The sequence below is a fragment of the Homarus americanus genome, unplaced genomic scaffold, assembly GCF_018991925.1.
Source record: "Homarus americanus isolate GMGI-L3 unplaced genomic scaffold, GMGI_Hamer_2.0 scaffold56241, whole genome shotgun sequence".
Taxonomy (NCBI): Eukaryota; Metazoa; Arthropoda; class Malacostraca; order Decapoda; family Nephropidae; genus Homarus; species Homarus americanus.
In genome coordinates this window covers 2,858,038-2,880,698 of record NW_024740202.1, presented here as the reverse complement: position 1 = coordinate 2,880,698, position 22,661 = coordinate 2,858,038, and the positions used below count along the sequence as shown (strand labels likewise).

General features: G+C 40.0%; 1 protein-coding gene across 1 annotated transcript in view; it reads right to left on the bottom strand.

Moving 5' to 3' along the window:
- Positions 1-22,661, bottom strand: part of LOC121875243 — a 42,873-nt gene that overhangs the window by 6,000 nt on the left and 14,212 nt on the right. Inside the window, exon 8 of the mRNA XM_042379703.1 lies at positions 7,158-7,294. Within this exon, the coding sequence (XP_042235637.1) occupies positions 7,158-7,294 (137 nt within the window). The remainder of the gene's footprint in view (positions 1-7,157; positions 7,295-22,661) is intronic.

Below are 22,661 nucleotides of genomic sequence, written 5' to 3'. Positions count from 1 at the left end.
ACAGGTGAAGTTACCCACAATTACCTGTCGCCTCTCCTTGTGCACCACGAACCCCAAGATTCAGACCCGTGAACCCGAAGACACGGATTCATTATTGTCCTTAAAAGATTCGGATTTACCTGTCTGAATCTTGGGGTTCGTGGTTCACAAGGAGAGGCGACAGGACTTTTGTGGGCGACTGTAAACAAAATACAACACCTCCATATACATTGTTTACAGGAGTGTACACAACACCAACAGTACACAGTGAAACCAATACATGTATCTGTGTGTGTTCATGTATGTCTTCCACCTGTATGTATTTTCCATGTACTGTACGTGTTTAAATATACATTAAGGTAAATGAGTACAGGATATAAAAATACACAGAAACACACACACACACATGTACGTTTCGACACCAAAGAGATACGACATCCTGTTTATAACGAAGGTAGCTATCACGCTCCTCCTCTATTACCACCACAGTGAAATAAGCTGGGGTGTCTAATCTTCTGGCGATCTAAACATCAATAAACGCCTTCCAACTCATCGAGAGAGAGAGAGAGAGAGAGAGAGAGAGACAAAATACTCGAGAGTTTTACATCATGATACAAGATAAAAACAATTAATTTTGAAGCTCACTTATTCGCTGGTCATTCAGCCTTCATGCATGACTGGGAGAGTCGGCAGTCACGTGTGCCCCCCCCCCTCCCTCCCCGATTGTGTGGCCCTCTACAGCAGGATACACAATACAGTTGGTATACTACTGGTACCCCTGCTGTCACACCCACAAGACAACAGGTATGACGTCAACTTCACCTTGAGACGATCTACCCTAACTGCTTCCAAGGTCATTATAAATACACAGTTGAGCCACTAACTATATCCCCCAAGGGCCTAGTGAGAGAGCTTCCCTTGTTGTGGTGAGTCAAGAAAGGTCACTAGCTCGTCTACCTACTGTAATATACTGCACAACAGGTCAATCAAAGCAGACTATTGGCGACACCCCCACCCCACACACACCTGCAAAACACAAATATATGTCCCCGCCTATGACCTTTCCACACTAACACCTGTACAACACACACACACATTTCTAAACAATAATTCAACATGGTGGAAAATCGTGCGGCCACCAAGAAGAATTACACGAACAGAAAACTTAAAATAATAATAATAAAAGGGATGACGACTAAAAAAAAATATAAGTTGTACAAGTTTTCACTCCGAGCCCTGAAAAACACACACAGCTGCAGATCTTGGCGCACACAAAGGTTAACTTGATCTTTTTGTGTGTACGTTTTCCCGCGGTTTACCTGACACAGCACCGGCAGGAGTGAGCCGTGTTCGTCAAGCCTATCGTAACCAGCTTATTTCACCTCATTATTAACCACTTCATGCTAACCTATCTTAACACGACCTAATCTATCTTAACTTAACCTAACCTAACCTCACCCCCAGGTAAGGTTAATATGTTTAATCACCAGGTGTAATAAACTGAGATGTCTCCTCTTCAAGCGATTCAATTTTTTCTCCAACCTAAAAGAGAAACTCCCTCACCTACTTACGTCAATAGCATATATAATGTAAACGCTTAATATTTTGGTTTAGTTAGTAATGTGACGTGCAAATGTGAGAGGAACACACGGACGGGTATAAACACACACGAGATACAGACAACAACAGTCTGTCAGTCAATAATTTCAATAGTTCAGCTGGTCTATGAAGAGATCGGATCACCTCTAACGCGATTAGATTCAGTATCGTACGGGGGAGTCACGCTGCCAGACGTACGACCACAGTGTGACGCATCAGCTGACAGCTACGACAAAGACGATTTCACCAACACCTGACATATTGGAGCCTTGAAAGTGTGTGCGTTTATGTGTGTGAAAGTTACATATTAACAAATACACACGCACACCTCAGGCTTCAGCGCGAGTGTAAACTTGGGGATTCCCGTGTGGTCAACCTTCAGTGTGTGTATAGAAACACACACAGAGAGAGAGAGAGAGAGAGAGAGAGATAAATAAATAATAAACAGACATGGATAGAGACAAATACAGACAGACAGACAAGACTTGTATAACAAATTGGCAAAATAAAGAAGTGCTCAAAATAATCCCCGATGACACACAGTCAGCTTTCACTGCACCAGTAAAGGTCTCGTCATTGAGATACTAACACTGTTGACCGCTGTATATACTAGGTAAGAAAATAATAAGTCACATAAGAAAATAAGGAGTCTGCAATAGGCCGGTTGGCAATGGCCTGTGCATGGCAGCTCCTGTCGAGAGTTACTACCACTATCATCCATGAATCTATCCAGCCTCCTTTTGAAACTTTCCAGCGTTCCCGCACTTACTACAAAGTTGCTAAGCTTGTTCCACTCGTCCACCACCCTATTTGTGAACCAGTTCCTATCTCCCTCCTAAACCTAAACTTATCCAACTTAAATCCGTTGCTCCGAGTCCTATCCTGCTCGGATATTATAAGAACTTTACCTCAGTCTTGACTTGAAGTTCTGAAAAAGCGATATGGGTTCACCTGAAGAATCGCCACCCTGTGTTTGAACTATTCCAGCAACCCGCACTAGTTATCGAGGCTTTCATCCTACACTACAGCACACTAACTGATGATGTCAAGAGGAAGCTAGAAGATTTTAAAACGTCTCCATAGAATAAAAAAATGTATAAGCCGAGATCATGAGCGCCATCTGCCAAAACCACCTTACGCAGCATACAACCCCCCATACCTAACCTTCAACCATCCTCCAGTGCGATATATGGTAACCACCCTCTCCTCACCACCTCTTGCGCAACACTAACTATTATTTCCCCTCGTACAAAAACAAAATAAATGAAGCTCAGCCCACTTGTGTTCTCTCGTCAAAGCGGATTGGTTGATTGTTCCTAAGCAACTACTTACATTTTTGAGCGAAATTTTAATATTTTTAAAATGTTTTTTTTTAGGTGGAAATAAACAAAATTATTAAACATTCTGATATACTATAATTCAAGGCTTCCGTTTCACTCTTGGCTTTAATAAAATAAATGTTTAAATTATCAAATCGGAAAACAATTCAAAACTGCTAACACAATCACACCACAATCGGTAACTCATCCTCGGTTAAAAAATGGCACATGTCGCTTCTCAAAAGATCAACACATTAGGGTCATCTCTCCTAAACTGGTACAAAAATCAGCCTTACAATAATGTCTTTGTACACTGAGGTAGAACACTAACCACTAAAATCTGTGTCTTGCGTGTCTCTATTTCCGTGTTGAGTGACCAGGTAAGGTTAGGTTTAATTTGTGTACGATTATGTTGGTATTCTGGACCATCTGAAGATTACAAACCCCAGGTAGTTAGGGGGTTTAATCGTTAGGTGAAATAAGCTGGAGGCTAATCTAAAAGGTTTGTCAAAGTGTGTGAACAGTAGTTACGCTGGTTAATTCCCAGTTAACTAGGTTGGTACACATTACATATTCAACACCACTAAAACTAACTTCAATATGATAATTTAACCTAAAAAATAAAAAAGACACGATTTTCTTTTTATTGTCTACATGATTTTGTATCTCAACCTTATAAAAGAAAACATTTTTATCGCTAATCACAAATTAATTTAATACAAATTTTTTTATTAATTGATGGAAATATTTAGTTACACTTGACAAACAAAGGGACGCTCGCTATAAACCTGAAACTGATTCTGTTGTACGAGAAGACTAAATTGGGGTCACAGAAAGGTCTTGTTACCTCTCTACACTGGCAGTATTTCCTCCCCAAACCTACGTCCACAACACTACCGAACCTCCTAACTGAACCCCTTGTCAAGATAACGAACCATGAACCCCCTCCTCCCCCCGTAGAGATAAATGGCTTCAGTATTGGCTCTTTCCACCACAAAGGACAATTGACCAGGTCAGTTGAGGTCAAGTGTACGGAAAGGGTGATTGTGTTGACGAAAAGGGTGATTGTTGACTGCTCCCCCCCTACCCCCTCTTTCTCCTCTCCCTTTTTTCTTCTTTCCGTCCTCCCTCCTTCCCTCCCAGCCAGCCAGCGTGAAGAATGTTTATGTCAAAGGCAAGAACCAGTTATGGGCCGCCGGGAGGTCTTCCTGGGTGACGTCACAACACACACACTACTGGGGTTTTCCGTCTTTCCGACACACAGCAACCAGCAACGGGAGGGGGAGAGGCAACAGTGTAGTGCCGCTGCCAATCTGTCCACACCACAAAGTAAACAGCGAAACCTATCTCAACCTAACCCCACACTAAGCCTAACCCAACCCCACACTAAACCTAACCCAACCCCACACTAAACCTAACCCAACCCCACACTAAACCTAACCCAACCCCACACTAAACCTAACCCAACCCCAAGCTAAACCAAACCCAACCCCAAGCTAAACCAAACCCAACCCCACACTAAACCCAACCCCACACTAAACCTAACCCAACCCCAAGCTAAACCAAACCCAACACAAAACTCTCAGCTCCACACCTTAGCCTTAAGAATAGATTAAAAAATGATACAATTTCATCATGAACAAAAACCCACTTATGCCAGGGATAACAACATTACGAAGTGACCAAACCTCATGCAGTCAGTCAACCTTCCCCCCCCTCCCCTCCCATGTCTTCACGGGTCGGCTGGATACTCACAAATCCCCAACATGACCTGACCCGACACGACCCGACCTGACTTCCACAAGGGTATGACCTAATTAAATCGGAATCAAGTGTTAACTTAATCTACACTCGAGCTAACCTAATATTTACAATTTGTAGAGGTTAAATTATCACCATCATAAGTAGTAACTCTTAACCGTTCAGACGGGAGGGGGGGGGGAGGGGGTTAAAGATATCCAATAACTAAAACACAAACAACTTGCGACCTCAAGACCCTATTAACACCAACCCATGACAGCTGAAAATTCCCACCCCGCACACAAGCTACCTCCACCAGACCGTATTGTGGCGCGCACTTCCAGGTAATAACTATGAATCTCTTGTATAAACAATGCCGCCATGGGTCTGACGTCACTGAACTTCACATTACTGCAGACACTAAGAAGTCTTTTCTTGAGGGGGCATGTGTTTGGGAATGACCGCGCTCCCCTTCGTGCAGTAGGTAGTGTAAGATTTCCCTAGATCCGGTAAGGGGGTTGAAATACATGGTGCTGGAGATTCTTGTTTATGTAGTGTAGATAAAAAAAAAGATTTGTTTGAGTAAGATACCTTCAAGTATCGTTAACTGTTATGAATGTGGCGTAATAATGTGCTCTTTCAATTGTTAACATGGCGTGTAATAATCGTATATACTGTGGTTTTCAGTAAGACCACCATTCCCTATAAAGACGAAGAGTGCGGGGGGATATGATAGAAGTATTCAAGTGGGTGAAAGGTATCAATAAAGGGGATATAGATAAAGTTCTTATAATATCCGAGCAGGACAGGACTCATAGCAACGGATTCAAGTTGGATAAGTTTAGGTTTAGGAGGAAGATAGGAAGGAACTGGTTCACAAATAGGGTGGTGGACGAGTGGAACAAGCTTAGCAACTTTGTAGTAAGTACTGGAACGCTGGAAAGTTTCAAAAGGAGGCTGGATAGATTCATGGATGGTAGAGAGTGGTAGTAACTCTCGACAGGAGCTGCCATGCACAGGCCAACCGGCCTATTGCAGACTCCTAATTATGTTCTATGTTCTTAAATAAACCATTACCATAAATTAACAGACAAAATCAAAGCGAAATATTTAACAAGTTTTGTCTGGTCCGGTTAAGAATACTGGTCGCCGTTGATCAGTTAATGTACGTCGTCGAAATAACTATCATTTTGTATATTTTGACAAATAAAATTTATAAATGTTACCGCCACAGTAAAATAATCTAGAAGAAAAGAGGGATAGCCATAGTAAGATAACTAGACGAGAGAGAGAAAGGGCGAGAGGAGACAGTGTTGACAACGAACTTTGGAGGTGTTAAATGGGCACGTCGGCCACACGTTACTAAGGGAGATGGAGCTGGTAGCAGCTGTGACTGAGGGATTCTAGTCAGCCAATATCTGTTGAATCCTCTGAGAACTCTAAATAACTTTAATAAGTATACTGTATATTGATGGCATTATTCAAACTGTGTCCTGATGTACCAGCAGTTGTTATATGTGAATTGTATTCAACAGGTTTTGACCGAATTATACTCATCGCGTCAACGACAAGGGTCTTATTGTCCTGCACAAACCAAAATCGCTCCTATGAGCTATTACAATACCCAAGCAGGACATGTTGGCGGGATAGCTTGGTCTTAGGGGTCAACCCATCAAGGTCTTCTAGATTAAGCGCAGGACAGGTCCGGTGGAGCGGAAAAGATGTTATGGAGGGTTTGTTGTGACGAAATGTGGGAAGAAAATCGACCCCCCCCCCCCCACATAGTACACATTATTGTGTATTGCTTTTTATCATGGGAGTCACGGTCATATTAAGGCGTCATGCAGTAAGGATCACAGCTGCTCTACCTAACTATACACCGTAAAGGTTAGCAACACGACCGCTCTTACTTTATGAACGCGTAGTTTATAGATTGTATCAGATGTACGAAAAAGTAAATGAATCTGACCTGGAAAACGGTAAGTAAACCAATTGGCATGTCTAAGGTATTCGGCGCTTTGATGAATTTCCAAAATTTATCCCTGAACAATATTGAGTCCACCTACCGAATGCTGCTACAACAGTTTCTCGCTCACTAGTTTTGTATTACCAGACACGTCAGGGTTTATATTTTTCCGTTGCCAAGGTCAACCTACCTGCCTGCTGCATACTTCATCAAATCGGCCATTGTTCCTAAACTTCCCTGTGATACAAAATATACATTAAATCTTTGTGAAAATTAATACTTTTCTCATACCAAGACCACGGAGGCAAGAAATAATCCACTCGACTACTTCCTAAAACCTCGTGCAGCGCTGCCCTGACCTCAACAGCAGCTGGCAGCGAAAACATTTATGAAAATGAAACGAATAGGTGGAGGCATCGGCCGGAACCTGAACAAGGGAGGAAAGTAAACAAAGAGGCCCTACAATATCAAACTCGCATGGCGACCCCGACATTACCACTGCCAACACAGGAATCTCTATAAACTTAACAACTTTAAAGGATGGTAGACTTTACCTGTGAGGTGAGTGAAGGTCAGATATAGCACCTGGCTGTGGGTGTTGGTTCAGGTAAACGGTCAATAAGCTCCCGTTGGTGGTGGTGGTTCGAGAGTTGTTACAATGTAGCGTAGTGAGGTTGTTGTGATCACGGTATCATTATCCTTGCTGCTTCTTTAGATGGCGTAGAAACCCACTACTCCGGTCGTGGTTAAAAGCGAGGAGGAACCACAAATCCAATGCTGACGGAGAAACGAAAGACCCCCTTGATGAGAGGGTAGTCGAGATAGAGTGAAAGTAGCTAAGGAACAAATACGCTCACCACCTCCCCATCACACTGCCACCAGCTGAATGTCTGTGTCTGCCGCACCGCAGTTAGGCTGACCCACACACCGCGCCAGCCCTCACCCCCCCCCACCACCGACACGACCCTATTCCCTCCCTCCCCCCAGCACAACAACCATTTTTACCCTGGTCGCTCACAAGATACACGACTATAACTATTATATAACACGGGCTGTCCACTAAATATAACACGGTCTTTCGGTAATTATGGACTATAACAATAAGCTGTAATTGGTCCATGGGCATAAATGTTAATTAAATACCTTTGAGGCTTGTGAAAGTTTATCTTTTCGTTGTAAGGGTTTAAATTGTTATGGGTGGTTCAGTAGTCACACTGCAGTACAATATCAGCTGCAACATGCGTGCTTCTCACGCAAGATATGTAGATGACGCAGCAACAAACCTACTTAATCAAGATAGTTTTAGCCAGTGAGTGACAGGGGTTTGTCTTGGCAGAATAAAATCATCTGGAGTTAGCGAGAACAAAATACCTAAGTGTAACACGACACTTAAAGAGTTAACAGGCGAAGATGTACGAATTATGACGAAAATCAGCGGTGGTCTGCTAAACCCTCGTGGACCAGCGCGTCCTGCCAGGGGATTCCCCCATAACCCGCGGCCTCTGATGATTATTGTAACAGATTTGTCAGCCTGTAGGAGACGGAGGGGGGCAGTTCGAGTACTATATAGACTAGGAATTGTACAACCCCCTCCCGGCCTGTACTAATAGAGGTACAGCGTACAGAGGAGGCCGGCCTGTAACATCCAAAGATACAGAGGAGGCCGGCCTGTAACCTCGTAGACCAAGGTGAGTACAGGTATAAGGTTAGTTCCTGATACATCGCCGTCCACCCTGTTGCCTCCCACCCAGCACCCTACTGCCTCCCATCCTGTTTCCTCTCACCCTCCACCCTCCCACCCTGCTGCCTCTCACCCTCCACCCTCTCACCCTCCACCCTACTGCCTCCCATCCACTATCCTTTTCGCCTGACAGAAGACATTCTTGTCACCACCATAAGTTCCTTGACACGCCTGAGTCTCCCAACAGCTGACACGAGTCTCCCAATAGCTGGCACGAGTCTCAACAGCTAACAGGAGTGCCACAGCAGCCGACCATGAACAATGTACTTCTATAAACTATGAACAAAATGAGTCAAAGAAAAAAGATCCACAACACTTGGTCATTTTGTGTCACAAGTTCAGCTTCTTAGATCATAAAATGTTTGGGATTTATCCTGACAAACAAAACAACAAACAAAAGGTGCAACTAATGAGTACAATCCCCCCTTGGGAAATAATAATAATAATAATAATAATAATAATAATAATAATAATAATAATAATAAATAACGTAATACTACTACTACTACTACTAATAATAATAATAATAAATAACATAATACTACTACCACTACTACTATTAATATTAATAATAATAATAAAGTATTACTACTACTACTAATAATAATAATAACGTAATAATAATAATAATAATTCGTAAAACATGTGAAATAAACCACACAGTTTTTGTTCCAGAGACTGATCAAGTTTGGTTAACGATTATTCCATTCAGTAAATAACCCAGCTGACGTTTACTGATCGTTCCAAAGTGTTACATCATCATCACAGTTTTCCTTCACATCTACACCTCGCCCCTGGAAACACTTACTACACCTCTTTCTCATTTACAACATCAAACTCTAAAATGTCTTCATAATTATGGAGTTCCAACACTATCTTTCTCAGTGGGTTAAATTATCGTACTTAATGAAACTATCTCACTAACAGGGCCGGATTCAGGAGTGGGCAAAGTGGGCAGCTGTCCAGGGGCCTCCACAATCTGGGGGCCTCCACATATTACAGTATTTTATTTATTTGTTTATTCATTTGGATTATTTTTATTTTCATTCTTTAAAATTCATGTTTATCTATTCCATCACGTAAAACTATGTTCAGCAAGAAGCGTGATGGAAATTAGGCTAGCCACTCCTTGAAATTCATGAATACCTGGTTTTCCTCTGAACCGTATATTTTTAATGAATGCTATTGTTTGTGTTGCTAATAATATATTTAGAATTCCACAAACATATATTGATTAAAAATGAACTACATGGAATAACGAAATTGAGATTAAAAAAAAATATATTTTTTTTTTCATTATCACTTCCATTACGAATGCCATCAGGGCCCTGTGTTTGTTGACAGTTGGGTCGTATCTACACATCGGTTGTCATGTGTCTGTCGGTTAAAGAGACTTGCGTCGCCCATGATTCGTGAAGTCCCCACCCTCTTGGGTAGTTATAATGAGGGGGGCCTCCACAAAGAGGACTGCCCACGAGCCTCCACAGGTCTAAATCAGGCACTGCTCACTAATGGGGTAAAAGTTATCGTACTCAAGGGGTTAACTTATCTTACTCGAGGGGGTTAACTTATCGTACTCAAGGGTTAACTTATCGTAGTTATCGTACTCGAGGGGTCAACTTATCGTACTTAAGCGGTTAAATTATCGTACTTAATAGGGTGTTATCGAATAAATTAATAGTATTTAATGACTTGTTATGGTAATCGTTTAAGTTTTCGTACTCTTCAATGTGTAATAATAATAATAATAATAATCAGGAAAGCCCGCCAGCTGACTGATGTAAAGGAATGAGTTCCCCACAAACACACAGTTTCCTATACTAAGGTCACAATGAATGGGAATTTCTGATGAGCAAGTTCCGGCTCTCTTATATAATAGCTCTATTTCCCACGTTTTTTACTTATTGCCTATTATCATAACTTCCCATAAGACAAAGTATTATCATATATGCTGGGATATATACTGTATATATTTAAATACATTACCAAGTACAAACACACATACAGAAAACAAGGGCGGTGTTAGTCAGATCTAAATACCCTGGCATCCGGTACAGCTGTGGGTGAAGGACAGCTTAACCTTAGGTGTCTAAAAACAAAGTAAAAAGAACATACAAAGCTCTCCTTATCACACCCGACCTCATAGATAGTACCAGCAACAACAAGATAATAAACTGACGTCATACTAAAACATTATAGATGAGTTTAGTTAAAACCAAAATTGGGAAGTCATGCAGTTTAAAGCAGTTCTATCAAGGACACCGAATGCGTGCATTAGAAATGATAAAGTCATGCACTTAAAATACATTTACCAAGACCATCAGGTGTAAGTCACGCACACACTGCACAGAACACACAGGATGTAAAAATGACTTAAAAGAAAATGGAGTAACTTAAACCAGGGAACCGTACAAAACAAAAACAAAAAATTATAACGTAAATATGAGCGAACGAGGAAAAGTGTAAACATTCAAGGAGACAGGAAACAGATTTGAACTCTTCTAAACCACCAACAAGTAACACGTACAATAAACTCTAATTACTAGTAGCCAGGAGGAAGCACGGTAGTGGCACAGGAAGTGACACACACTCCCCCCAGGGTGGATGACGAAGTATGTGTGTGTGCAATGATGATGGGGAAACCCGAAGTTGCCACACACCGCCATTAACCATCCGACCATAGCTAAAGCTCTCCGTGGGAACGTTGGTATGATGGTCAGGTAGGCGGAGTGAGTAAACTAATGAATGACGCTCCTTTGCTTCTAGAACAGTTTTGACTCATTCATTAAATCAGTTCACCTGAAAATTACGCACGCTAATTAATTTCACCTGGTGATTAAATACCCTAACGCTAACCTAACCTAATCTAATCTAACCTAACATAACCTAACGCTAATCTAACCTAACATAACCTAATCTAACGCTAATCTAACCTAACATAACCTAATCTAACGCTAATCTAACCTAACATAACATACTCTAACGCTAATCTAACCTAACATAACATAATCTAACGCTAATCTAACCTAACATAACATAATCTAACGCTAATCTTACCTAACATAACCTAATCTAACGCTAATCTAACCCAACATAACATAATCTAACGCTAATCTAACCTAACATAACCTAATTTAACGTTAATCTAACCTAACATAACATAATTTAACGTTAATCTAACCCAACATAACATAATCTAACGCTAACTAACCCGCTTAGGTATAATGTTAGGGTGTTTATCAGGTGAAATAAACTGGGGTAGCTAATCTCCAGGTGATCCATTGAATCTGTTTTCTGATATTTATGTATAAGGAAGTTAATTTATAAAAAAAAACCACTTTAATGAGACCTCTGCTCGTGTCATAATTCTTCTCACAATCATAATTCATTTTTACTGTATTTTTTTCTGATTAAATGTGTAAAGTTGTACAGTGACTCGCGGCCATTAAATATATCTCTTCAGGTAATGACAATATAACCTCGTATCTGTTCCATAAACATAATGATAAAACATAAACAGAGTAAACAATAAATACAATAACTAATATATGTAATACTATACTCTAGAAAGAATAAACATTAAAGATTTATTTGAAATGTATTCTTAACTACAGTATAACGTCCAGGCTTAGTGTTAAACCATCAGCACTATCACTATTTACCGTGACTAAAATACCAAATAATTCATAACCCTTTTTCCTGTTTAAACTTTGAACTTTATATTGTATTAAGATGTTAAATTTCCAATATGAAGTTAATGTGTATATCATGTGGACTATGAATGTTAATTATGTCGAGGAATAGTGCCAAGGGTCAGTTAACACCAGGATTAGTGCCAAGGGTCAGTTAACACCAGGATTAGTGCCAAGGGTCAGTTAACACCAGGATTAGTGCCAGGGGTCAGCTAACACCAGGATTAGTGCCAGGGGTCAGTTAAAATCAGGATTAGTGCCAAGGGTCAGTTAACACCAGGATTAGTGCCAAGGGTCAGTTAACACCAGGATTAGTGCCAGGGGTCAGCTAACACCAGGATTAGTGCCAGGGGTCAGTTAAAATCAGGATTAGTGCCAAGGGTCAGTTAACACCAGGATCAGTGACAATGATTAAACTTACACATTACCCGCACTGTCTAGGTACATTGTTAAACCTGTATTGACAGCTTTACTAAATATACATCTATATTCCGTCCTTCACTTACCACAAGCTAGTCGGGCGGCCAGTCAGTATTGTTGGTAAGTACAGTACTGGACACGTTTAGACTCTTGAATGTACTTGCATATATACAGTAGCAGTGTTGGTCAAGTCATGCTGTCACAACGCTGTCTTATTCTCACACATATTGATCATATAACATTATTTACTACCGTCAAAAATATTCAACACAGTTTAACATACCAGAATAATACATGCACAGTCAGCGTTATTTGTGTCTGCTCGTAGATAACTTGTGATTATGTGCTGAGGAGCCTGGGGAGTGAAATATGTCCTTGTTATTGACAGTAAATGATGGTAGTGTTTCCTCTGGTATTTAACAACGCAAAGGCAGATCCTGTTTTGGGTGGGTTGTGCTGAACAGTGCGATAAGCGTCGTAGCCAAAGCAAACATGACGCCCAAGTGAAGAATCAAGCACCGTGTTTTAGTCGCTGGACTCGTGGTGTGTAATCTGTTCTCTCAGGTGATCACGAGGTTTTCCTTGTATTGCCTCGGTGCATCTACAACCGTTTTAACTTAAAGGATATAACGTGTTTTACGGCATCGTTACTACTACTACTACTAATAATAATAATAATAATCATAATAATTAAAATAATATTAAAACCATTAATAATAGCATTCAAAATTACCCGTGACTATAGCTTGAAGTTGTTCCATGAAACTGAAAAGTCAACAAAGACGGTTTAAGACGGCCGAGAAAGGGAAAACACGCTTCTATCAGGAAAACAAAATATTAAGTTACTTATTATAACCGTGATGTTAAACGGACAGACAAAGACATCCAAGATATGCCACACAGACAAGAAAAGAAAGCTGAGAAGAAAGAGAGAGAATACACACCTAAAAGGAAAATACTGAAATGAGATTAATTTAAGGCACTCAAAGTTATGGCCGCCATTTTTTTTTCGTTTTGGTCGTGTGGTTTATTATTATTATTATTATTATTATTATTATTATTATTATTGTCCCTCCTTAAATGACTACTTAAATCTCTTCTTAAATTTCATATACTTAACCTACTCCTTAAATAACTCTTTACTTAAATAACTTATATATCTGAATAACTCAACTTACACATCTACTTAAATTAACCTTTAAGTTGGACGTTACAAGTGTAGTGAAGCAGAGGTCACACACGTACACATACACACATTTTGTTTGGCATCTGACACGGTCACTCACACCTATATTGTCGTTGTATGATGTTTAGTGAACGCCAGGCACTGATGATCGCTCACCATGAACTCTGATCTAGAAGAACGGAGAAATGCAGAGAGACCTGGCAGTTGTAGCATTAGTAAATATGACAAATTTTGTGACAAGAGGTACCGGTATGGCCAGCATAAGGACAGAACCAGACAATGTGATGTAGTCGTGGCCAGAATTAGGCTAGGATACAGACACATCTGGCAAGTTAGTATCGCTGTACCCATACCGGAACACTCAGCATGTAAACTTTGTGATAAACCTTTAAAGCATACATTTGAACACTATATTATTGAATGTGACACTGTCAAAGACTTCAGGCCACCTGCCTTATTGTATCATGTACTTTGTAATTACTTCATTGAATCAGGTGTGCTCGAGGACATTCTTGTTGTTTATCCAAAATTTGCTAGCCCACACTGATTAGTCTTCAATTAGAATATGACGTTTAATGTATATGAACCACTGTCCTGCGTGGCAGTGAACAGTGACATTACCCACATGACTCTGACCTATATATACTGTTAATGAATATGATGTATTTCTTTGTGTGTGAGCCTCTGTCCTGTGTGGCAGTGAACAGTGATACCACCCTCAGTGTCAAGACCTGGCTAAATTACTCAGAATAAACAAACTGTACTCCATGATTTGTCAATAATTTTTTAAACTAAAAACTAAAAGCTCATATTGATCTTTCATATCTCATAGGCTCAGATTTCAAAAGTTCAGTAATAAGAATGATAAGAATCCCAATCCACTCGACTGTAAATGGTTAGTTTAGTTTAAATCTGTCAAACAAACTTGAGACTTTGCCACGTAAGCTAATAGAAGCCATTAATCCACCCACGCCACCACAATATTATGTCAATAGCCTCCGGTAAACCTGACATAAATACTGAAACGGGTTAAAGCGAGAACAAGTTTTCCTAATACGTTACAGCTATTACATAACTGGAATCTAAACTAAATAAAACAAAGTCAACTGAAATGTAGGTGTGTTTCGTCAATTTCCACTGGGAAGAACTTCGAAAAGGGAAAATTTTACAACAAAATAGGTGTAGTGACGTAAATGGCGCGAAAAACTGGTTTAGTCGACAGTGGGCCTCTCCGCGTATTTCCCAACCTGACGATGATGCTTTGAGGGAGGGAGACGACGGGGAAACTTAACTAACCGTTGCTTTTATTTCCTATATTAAATAAAATGGTGTCAAGTATTACTTTCACTTGGTGTACGAGTGTTTGTTTGTTTGTTTTTCTGTCACGTATACGAGATCAGAAACATTAGTGATGCGTCATGGTGAGAGATTACATGTGAGCGTGGCCCCATATAGAATGCTCACATCTTCAAGGGTTATTGATATATTAAAACCTGGGTATTCTTTTTCAGTGGGTGCATATATGGTTATATCTGGAGTGAAAATATATATTTTTTTTTTGAGGAGGGGGTTATTGGGATGATGGACGGCAGGGGAAGGGTTGTCGTCATTTCTGGGAAGGAAAGGTGAGGGAGGGGGATCCTAAGGTCAGTCGTGACGATAAAATCTTCCAATAGGATCTGCACCTCATGTAACCATTTTTTTTTAATTTATCAGAAAAGTATGTTACTGGTTGTAGTTTATTACCTTTGTTTATTCCTAGTGCCTGTCGTACAATGTCGAATTATTGATGTACCGTGCGTGTGTCGTGTAATTTGTCTTCGAGGTGTGTGACCCAAACGTGGGGGCGGGTAACGAGCTGTAGGATAAGCCTTTTTCGGTACACAAGGAGAAAGTGTGACCTGACACTTTACTCTACCGCCTTCACTGCCCCAGTTGTAAATCCAAACACCCTTTCACAATTGGGTGACCTGGGGTGCTGGTGGTAGAGTGGTACCGCTCTTGCCTTCACAAGCGAGATGTCACGGGTTCGATTCCCGGGCCGGTGGAAGTTGTTTGGACATACTTCCTTGCCCCCATTAGTCCCTGTTCACCTAGCAGTAAAGTAGGTACCTGTTGTAAGTCGAAAGTTGCGAATTCGTATTCAGGGACAAGTTGTTGGAGCTTCCAATAACTTGATGACATAAACCACTGACTCTTCAGGCTTCTACGCCCTTGACTCTTCAGGTTTCTACGCCCTTAACTCATGAGACATAAAGGCAAGCATGAACTTAGCATGCTTCCCTGTTGGGCGCTGTAAACGCTTCTGCGCTTCACCTTACACAAGGATGTAGGGGAGTGCCCAAAAAAAAAAAAAAAAAAAAAGTGACCTGGGGGTGCCCTGAGCGTGAACCGCGAATCCTTAGGACAGGTGAGCTCAAAAACCACTCGTCCACCGCACACCTCCCAAAAGTAACACCACGCTAACCTTTTTTCACTAACAGCAGTTCGTAATTTTCAGCGTTATTATAAGGAGTTCCTGCACGACTTAACCAAGAAGAGTGATAAGTGTCGGCCGGCAGTTAGTCTTTGTTTACAGCTGCCCGCCACCCACCGTGTTGACACAGGATACCACAGTGACCTCCACACAGCACCAAGACACAACGCTCCGAGGCCTGGTGAAAGAAAGTGGTACCTTACTCTTGACCTAACGGAGATGGTCATAACCCCCCTTCCCCCACTACCCATGTGATAGATGTTTTGGTATCACACTAATTGTTTTAATTAAGTTCCGGAACTCTTAAGTGGCAGGGCTTGATGTAAACACTTATGGGCGTTTTCTGTTTTACTGCTGAGAGAATAAAATGTGAATTCTCTCCAGGGAAGTGTTGTGAATATCAGTTTGAGATAACACTTGTGTCAAGTGCCCAACTTCCCTGTTCAGTGGTAAGCTTGATCCTCTTCACATGGTGACTCAATGAATATTTTGGTGAATAACTTGGTGTTATTCATTGGGGTATATCTATATAAAGCAAAGGTGCCGTTACACCCACATGGAAAAATTTATTTCCTTTTATTCAACACAAGTCAAATTTCAAGGTCATTCTTCAGTGTTAACAACAAAACTAATGCAAACAAATAGGGAAATTGATTTAGGATGTGAACTTGGACAAATAAACCGATTACAATCACCTTTTGATCTGAGCGGGGAAGGCGAGGGATAACAATGATGGAAATAGTTAAATAAGTACAGATATCTAACAGACACACAGGTGGTGTCAACAGATGTTAAACGTTCAAACATCACTCAACAGAACATCAACAGTAACAGCCAACAAGTGACAATCAAAAACAGTAAGTTAAATTCACTACCCAAAAACACAAACTACATAAGAAAAGACATTAATCATCATTATTATTATTTCTTGGCCTCAGCAGTGAAAGTAGTCACAGCTGGCGCCTCTGACATCACAGGAAGTCACTACCATCCTTCCATCCGTCAACCCAACAAAGGCCTTCTTGGTAGGTTTGAGTCTGGATACTCCTTCTCCGACCACACACACACACACACACTATCTCTATACGAAAACTTAAAGTGACCACAAATTTTACATACCCCCAAAAGTTATAAAAAATATGTTGAAACTAAGGAATATTTTTGCGTTACTAATTAAAAGACAACACTAGCATAATATTCAGTCCCCCAGAACAAATAGTCAAATGAGTAACTTTCTTTACTCATCATAAATAAGACATCTATTTTTTTTTTGTATCTTCGTTATATAGAAGAAAACATTACTCAAACAATAAAAATATATATACAAATACAAAAATAGAGACATACGCATACTTAACAACATATTATACACGAGCGGGAGACATCCTCTTGACACCAACCGAGAGACTTTCTGTTATTTCTCCAACATAAGCTCCCACGGTCATTTAGTTCACTTCTTTTGGCCGTAATGACGCTAATAGTTGACGGAACCAAAAAGATAAAATTATATACCAGTAAAACACAACAAAATTAACCTCTAGTCTAAAATTTCATTGTTAGTTACTTGTATTTCATCCTTATCGTCATTATGTTCCGATATAATTTTTCGTATAGCAGAGGATAATTCTTAATTGTTATTGGATCAGTTTAATATTACTAGTTTACTAACGGCGCTAAAGTCAACGGGTATATAACCTAACCTAAACTAACTTTATAAACACTCATAACACGACCACTTAGTACATGCTATACTAGTGAGAAAAGGCGTTAAAACAAACACGGGATTCAATATATTTGCCTTTCCGAACTAGTGATAAGAAAACTTTATTCACATACAATAACCACAGCACAATATATATGTATAGGTCATCTTGGAGTCGTAGCTACACTCACCTACTTAAAAAAACAGTTTCATATGTCAAATTAAGAAAAAAAACCAGTTCCGGTCCAGTTGAATGCAAGCTAAGGAACCATGGGAATACTATCACTATCGTATTTTCCTTAATAAAAAAAAAATGAAGTACCTAACATTTCATTTCCGGGTTAAAGAAGGCGTGGGGATATGAGGAAAATTATTGTGGGATACTAACAAATTAGGAAATGAAATTGTGGGCAGTGAGGAAATTTTGGAAAAGTTGCTGAAGCGTGGACCAGGATGCCAGCAGGCGATGAGAACCGGGAGACGTCATATCCTGGACCCAATGGTTATTCATAGATGTATTTTATATCATTATCTCAAATTAATCTATTTTACTACACTAAATGTTGGATTTATATAGGGTTGTTTTTATTGGATATTATTGTTGTTTATCCCCGTAACACTGTAGCTGTATCCCACTTCAGCTAGCATACCTGTAACCACACTACTAAGAGCCGTGGGAATCATCTGTACTCACTTCTGGAAACATGAGGCAATATCCTCCTTCACCGACATAATTTGCTGTGATACTATTTTATTCTCACGACTTACCAGCTTATGTTACTACGGGCGGCTGAGAGTGAACTTGAACTGACTAACGCACAGAATCTAAGCCTACCTTAACCGAACCTAATCTAATCTAACCTGATATCCTAACTCAACATAAACTAAGCTTATTTAAACCTAACCTAACCTACACTCCTAACAGCAAGAAGTAAAGTGCTCCTGACAACAAGGGTATTATACTGTATTATTTGTGGTTACGCCATCCGCCATTTATCCGACAAAGTCATCCTATGTTTGGAAGTTATATTTTGTGTTCTGACATCAACATATGACATCTACAATATATAATGTCAACAAAATATGACGTCCGGTAAATCCACAGACAACTGGATCCAGATTCTCAAAGCCCCGTCACCGAAAATAAGGGAATAGTGCAAATGACATTTTTACTTTGCTGTTATTGACTAAGTTTGAGTAATGGGTAATATACTGTAATAGGGCTTACTTCTTCCCCTTCCCATAAATACGATACACTGAAGTGACAGTTTGAAAGGAAGGAACACTGCGCCCTTGTCTACATATTTTACCCTTCACTTGCCTCTCCCTCAGTTTTTCACTTTCACTCTCGCCTTTCACTCACACCGTTTCTTCCTCCACCTTTCACTCACTTTTATTTTATCAACTCCTACTCATTTTCCTTCACCATCTTACAGTATTTCAGGATAATGACCTTTATAAACAACTTGTGATAAATTGTGTATTATTCAGGGATTTGAAATAATAGTTTAACCTCTTAAGTACAATCCTGAGTACGATGACTAAAATCCTTTGAGTACAATGTCTTAACCCCCTGAATACGATGAGTTTTTCCTTTGAGAGTGATAGCATTGTATTAAAGGTTTGATTTATTGCACTCAAGAGATTCAGTCATTATCCAGTACGTAGCACACAAGGGCCTCTGCACAAGGGTAGTCATCGTACTTAAGAGCCTGTTATCTAGTGGGGGTAGCCATTGTTGTTCTATTATGAGAGAGAGATCGTTTACTGATACTGAAAACAAAAACAAAAGGTCATGACTCCTGACCTCATCTTTTACCTAAAAATGCTTCCACGCCTTCAAGCATCTGGTCATGTGACGTCACTAGGCTTCCTGTGGTTATGCTGGCAGCCATTTTGGAGGTGAAGCCTTTGGTTGTTGACTTAATTGTTCATGTTTTCTTAATTATCTGACACTAGACGTCGTAACTGGCTTTAATAATCACAAAAGAGGCCGCATTAGGCTTTTATAATGATAAAAGACGTCAAAATAAGCTTCTATAATCAAAATAGACCCTGTATTTGGCTTTCCGTAAAACTTTTCGGTCATCCTTACACAATTCAGAAAAAAATATAACTTTGTGATTTATATATTGAGAAACACTGCAGTAATGTCTAAATGTACAGTTTGTAATTTGTTTTCTTATGTAAAGTCGACTTTCAATATGGTGCATGAATACCCGGATATTGTGACGTCATCTTAAATAAACTCCTTTTCCGTCATTGCACTTTTATATATAGGGACAAAGCTAACAATTATTCACTAGATTTAAGTAATACAATAATATAACAAAACTATAACTGACAGACGTATGCACCAACGCTATTTAACAAGTAAAATTAACTAAAATATATTAGCTCAAAATATTAACCAACAAAACAATTCAAATTTATCAACAGGTACAGTATATCAAATAACGTGAAGAGGAAGCCAGCCATCCTGATTCCTGACGCTCCTTACTTCTCGGTAAAGCGACGTGAAGCTTGACAATGATGGGTGCGGCCAAGTATCATATGAAGATTAGACACCCTTACCTTACCGCGCCTTAAAATTAATTATCCTAACCTTACATGCGATATTGTAAGACTAACCCAACGCTAACCTAACCTAACCTTACGCTAAGATAACCTAACCCGCTATTCAAATCTAATATAACGCTAATCTACCTTACGGCAGCCTAACCTAAAATAACAATAACTGACTTAACGCAAACCAAAACTAATCTACCCCACCCCCCCAGTTAGCGTTAGATTAGTTAATTGAGTAAAATAAACTGAGGTGTCTATTTATGTGACCCGCAGCGGCTGAGTGGATGCAACACTCACCTCCAGTACGAAGGGTCACTGGTTTGAGCCCTAAACACCCTTCCCCCAGTTTACCCAGCTGTAAATGTGTACCTAACTTTATAACTGGGGAAATGAAGGCAGTCAGGTGCGGTGTTGGCCACAGTACCAAAATAAATGTTTACTCTGTACAGTAGTAGTTGTCGCTATGAAGTCCTTGTATAAGCCTTTGGGATCCATTTTCCATTTCGCGTCTGACATCGTGTGCACTGAGATCTAACATCCAGTACAGTACGCAAGATATTGCTGATATGATATTAATAATTTTACTGTCATTACTGTTATCATTATTACCTTCATTATCGTTATCATCATCATCAAAAACAATAAAAAACAAATGTCCCCAAAATTAAAAATAGTTACACTTAAATTTGGAAAGCATTATTACTGTCTAGTGTCTCTTGGGAGCATTAATAATTATACTTACGTCTTTAATGTCCAAGAATTATCAAAGTATCGAGCATCATAAACACAAAATACTTAGAACAAACTATACAGCATTATTTTGGTGTTTCTACTCAAAATCAACATAACTATTCTTACGACTTCAGATATGATAAATATACTACATACGATTTTTTTTAATAAAACTAATTTCTGATTCAGCCCTTTTATTATCATGTTTAATTGTCTTTATTAAAATTTGGCTGAACCTCAAACCTGTGTTGAATGAGGATTTGTGAGGCAACACCCAGGATGAGTCAGATGCCAGTGATAATCATTTGTTGTTTTCCTCGTGCAACCAGTTTGTGGATTATTAATACCGGTTGAAACACACATGAGATACATTTAATTTTATATATGAATTTTGTTTTATTATATACAACGAGGAGATACAAGAAGGCTGAAGGAAAAAGATACGTAACACACACATCTCAACTGCCATAACGCCCACCACCGAGCGAGTATCACAGAGGCGCCCCCTACAACGTTACTTACTGCGCCTCAAAAACTAAGTTATATAAACCAAGTACTGTATTGTAGATTTAGTACACGTAAAAAATAACTCACCAACAATAAAAAAATAAGAAAGATCGTTTTACCATTTTTTGAGTGATAATTGACGTGTATAGCCAGTAATGAAAATATGGGAGTCACGTTATATAAAAATCGGGAGCATCTGAAGAATGGCTCCATGTTATTCTGCCTGAAGATTAACCAATGTCACTCTCCCACCACCACAACCCCCTCCACCACCACAACCCCTCCCCCACCACAACCCCCTCCCCCACCACACCTCCCTCCCTTACCACCATACCTCCCTCCCTCACCAACACATCCACCTCCCCACCCCATCCCTCCTCCCCCAAAGAGGGTCAGCCGGGAGAGTAAATACCCAAGTGTTACACTGTTGTTGACACCAGTAGTACTGTAGTCTCCCGGAACCACATGGAAAATTCCCTCTATCTGGGGATACACGTCTATACAATCTTTGCCCGCTCCCGCCCTCACAACGCCTTCATCCACTACCCTCCACAGTCTTCCAAGAACTTCTTCCATTACCCTCCCCAGTCCTCCAAGATCTTCCATTACCCTTCCCTCTCCCCAAACACCCTTCCTCCGGCCCCTCCAAGACCTTGACTCCATAAATAGTTTTCTATCCGGTGATATAAAATAGTACATAATTACACCCTTTCTCCCCCATGACCTAAAATATGGCGTCAACATTGCACTGAGACTCTCACAGTGACTAAATGCATTTCCTTGGAAGCATTTAAAAGTATAAAATCACATACAAGACCATCTGTCAGGGGGAGGTGGGAGGGAGGGGGACGTACATGCACACAAACTGGCGTATCTGAGGCTTCCTGTCATTGTCTTGAGGTATCTTGAAATTATTTTTTTTTCCATTCAATATTCTATCCTTTACATGATTGATTGCTTATACAAGAGATATGTGATACATTCTAGGTCGAGGAGACAGTAATATAGGTAACTGGGCAATAAAAAGGGAGAGA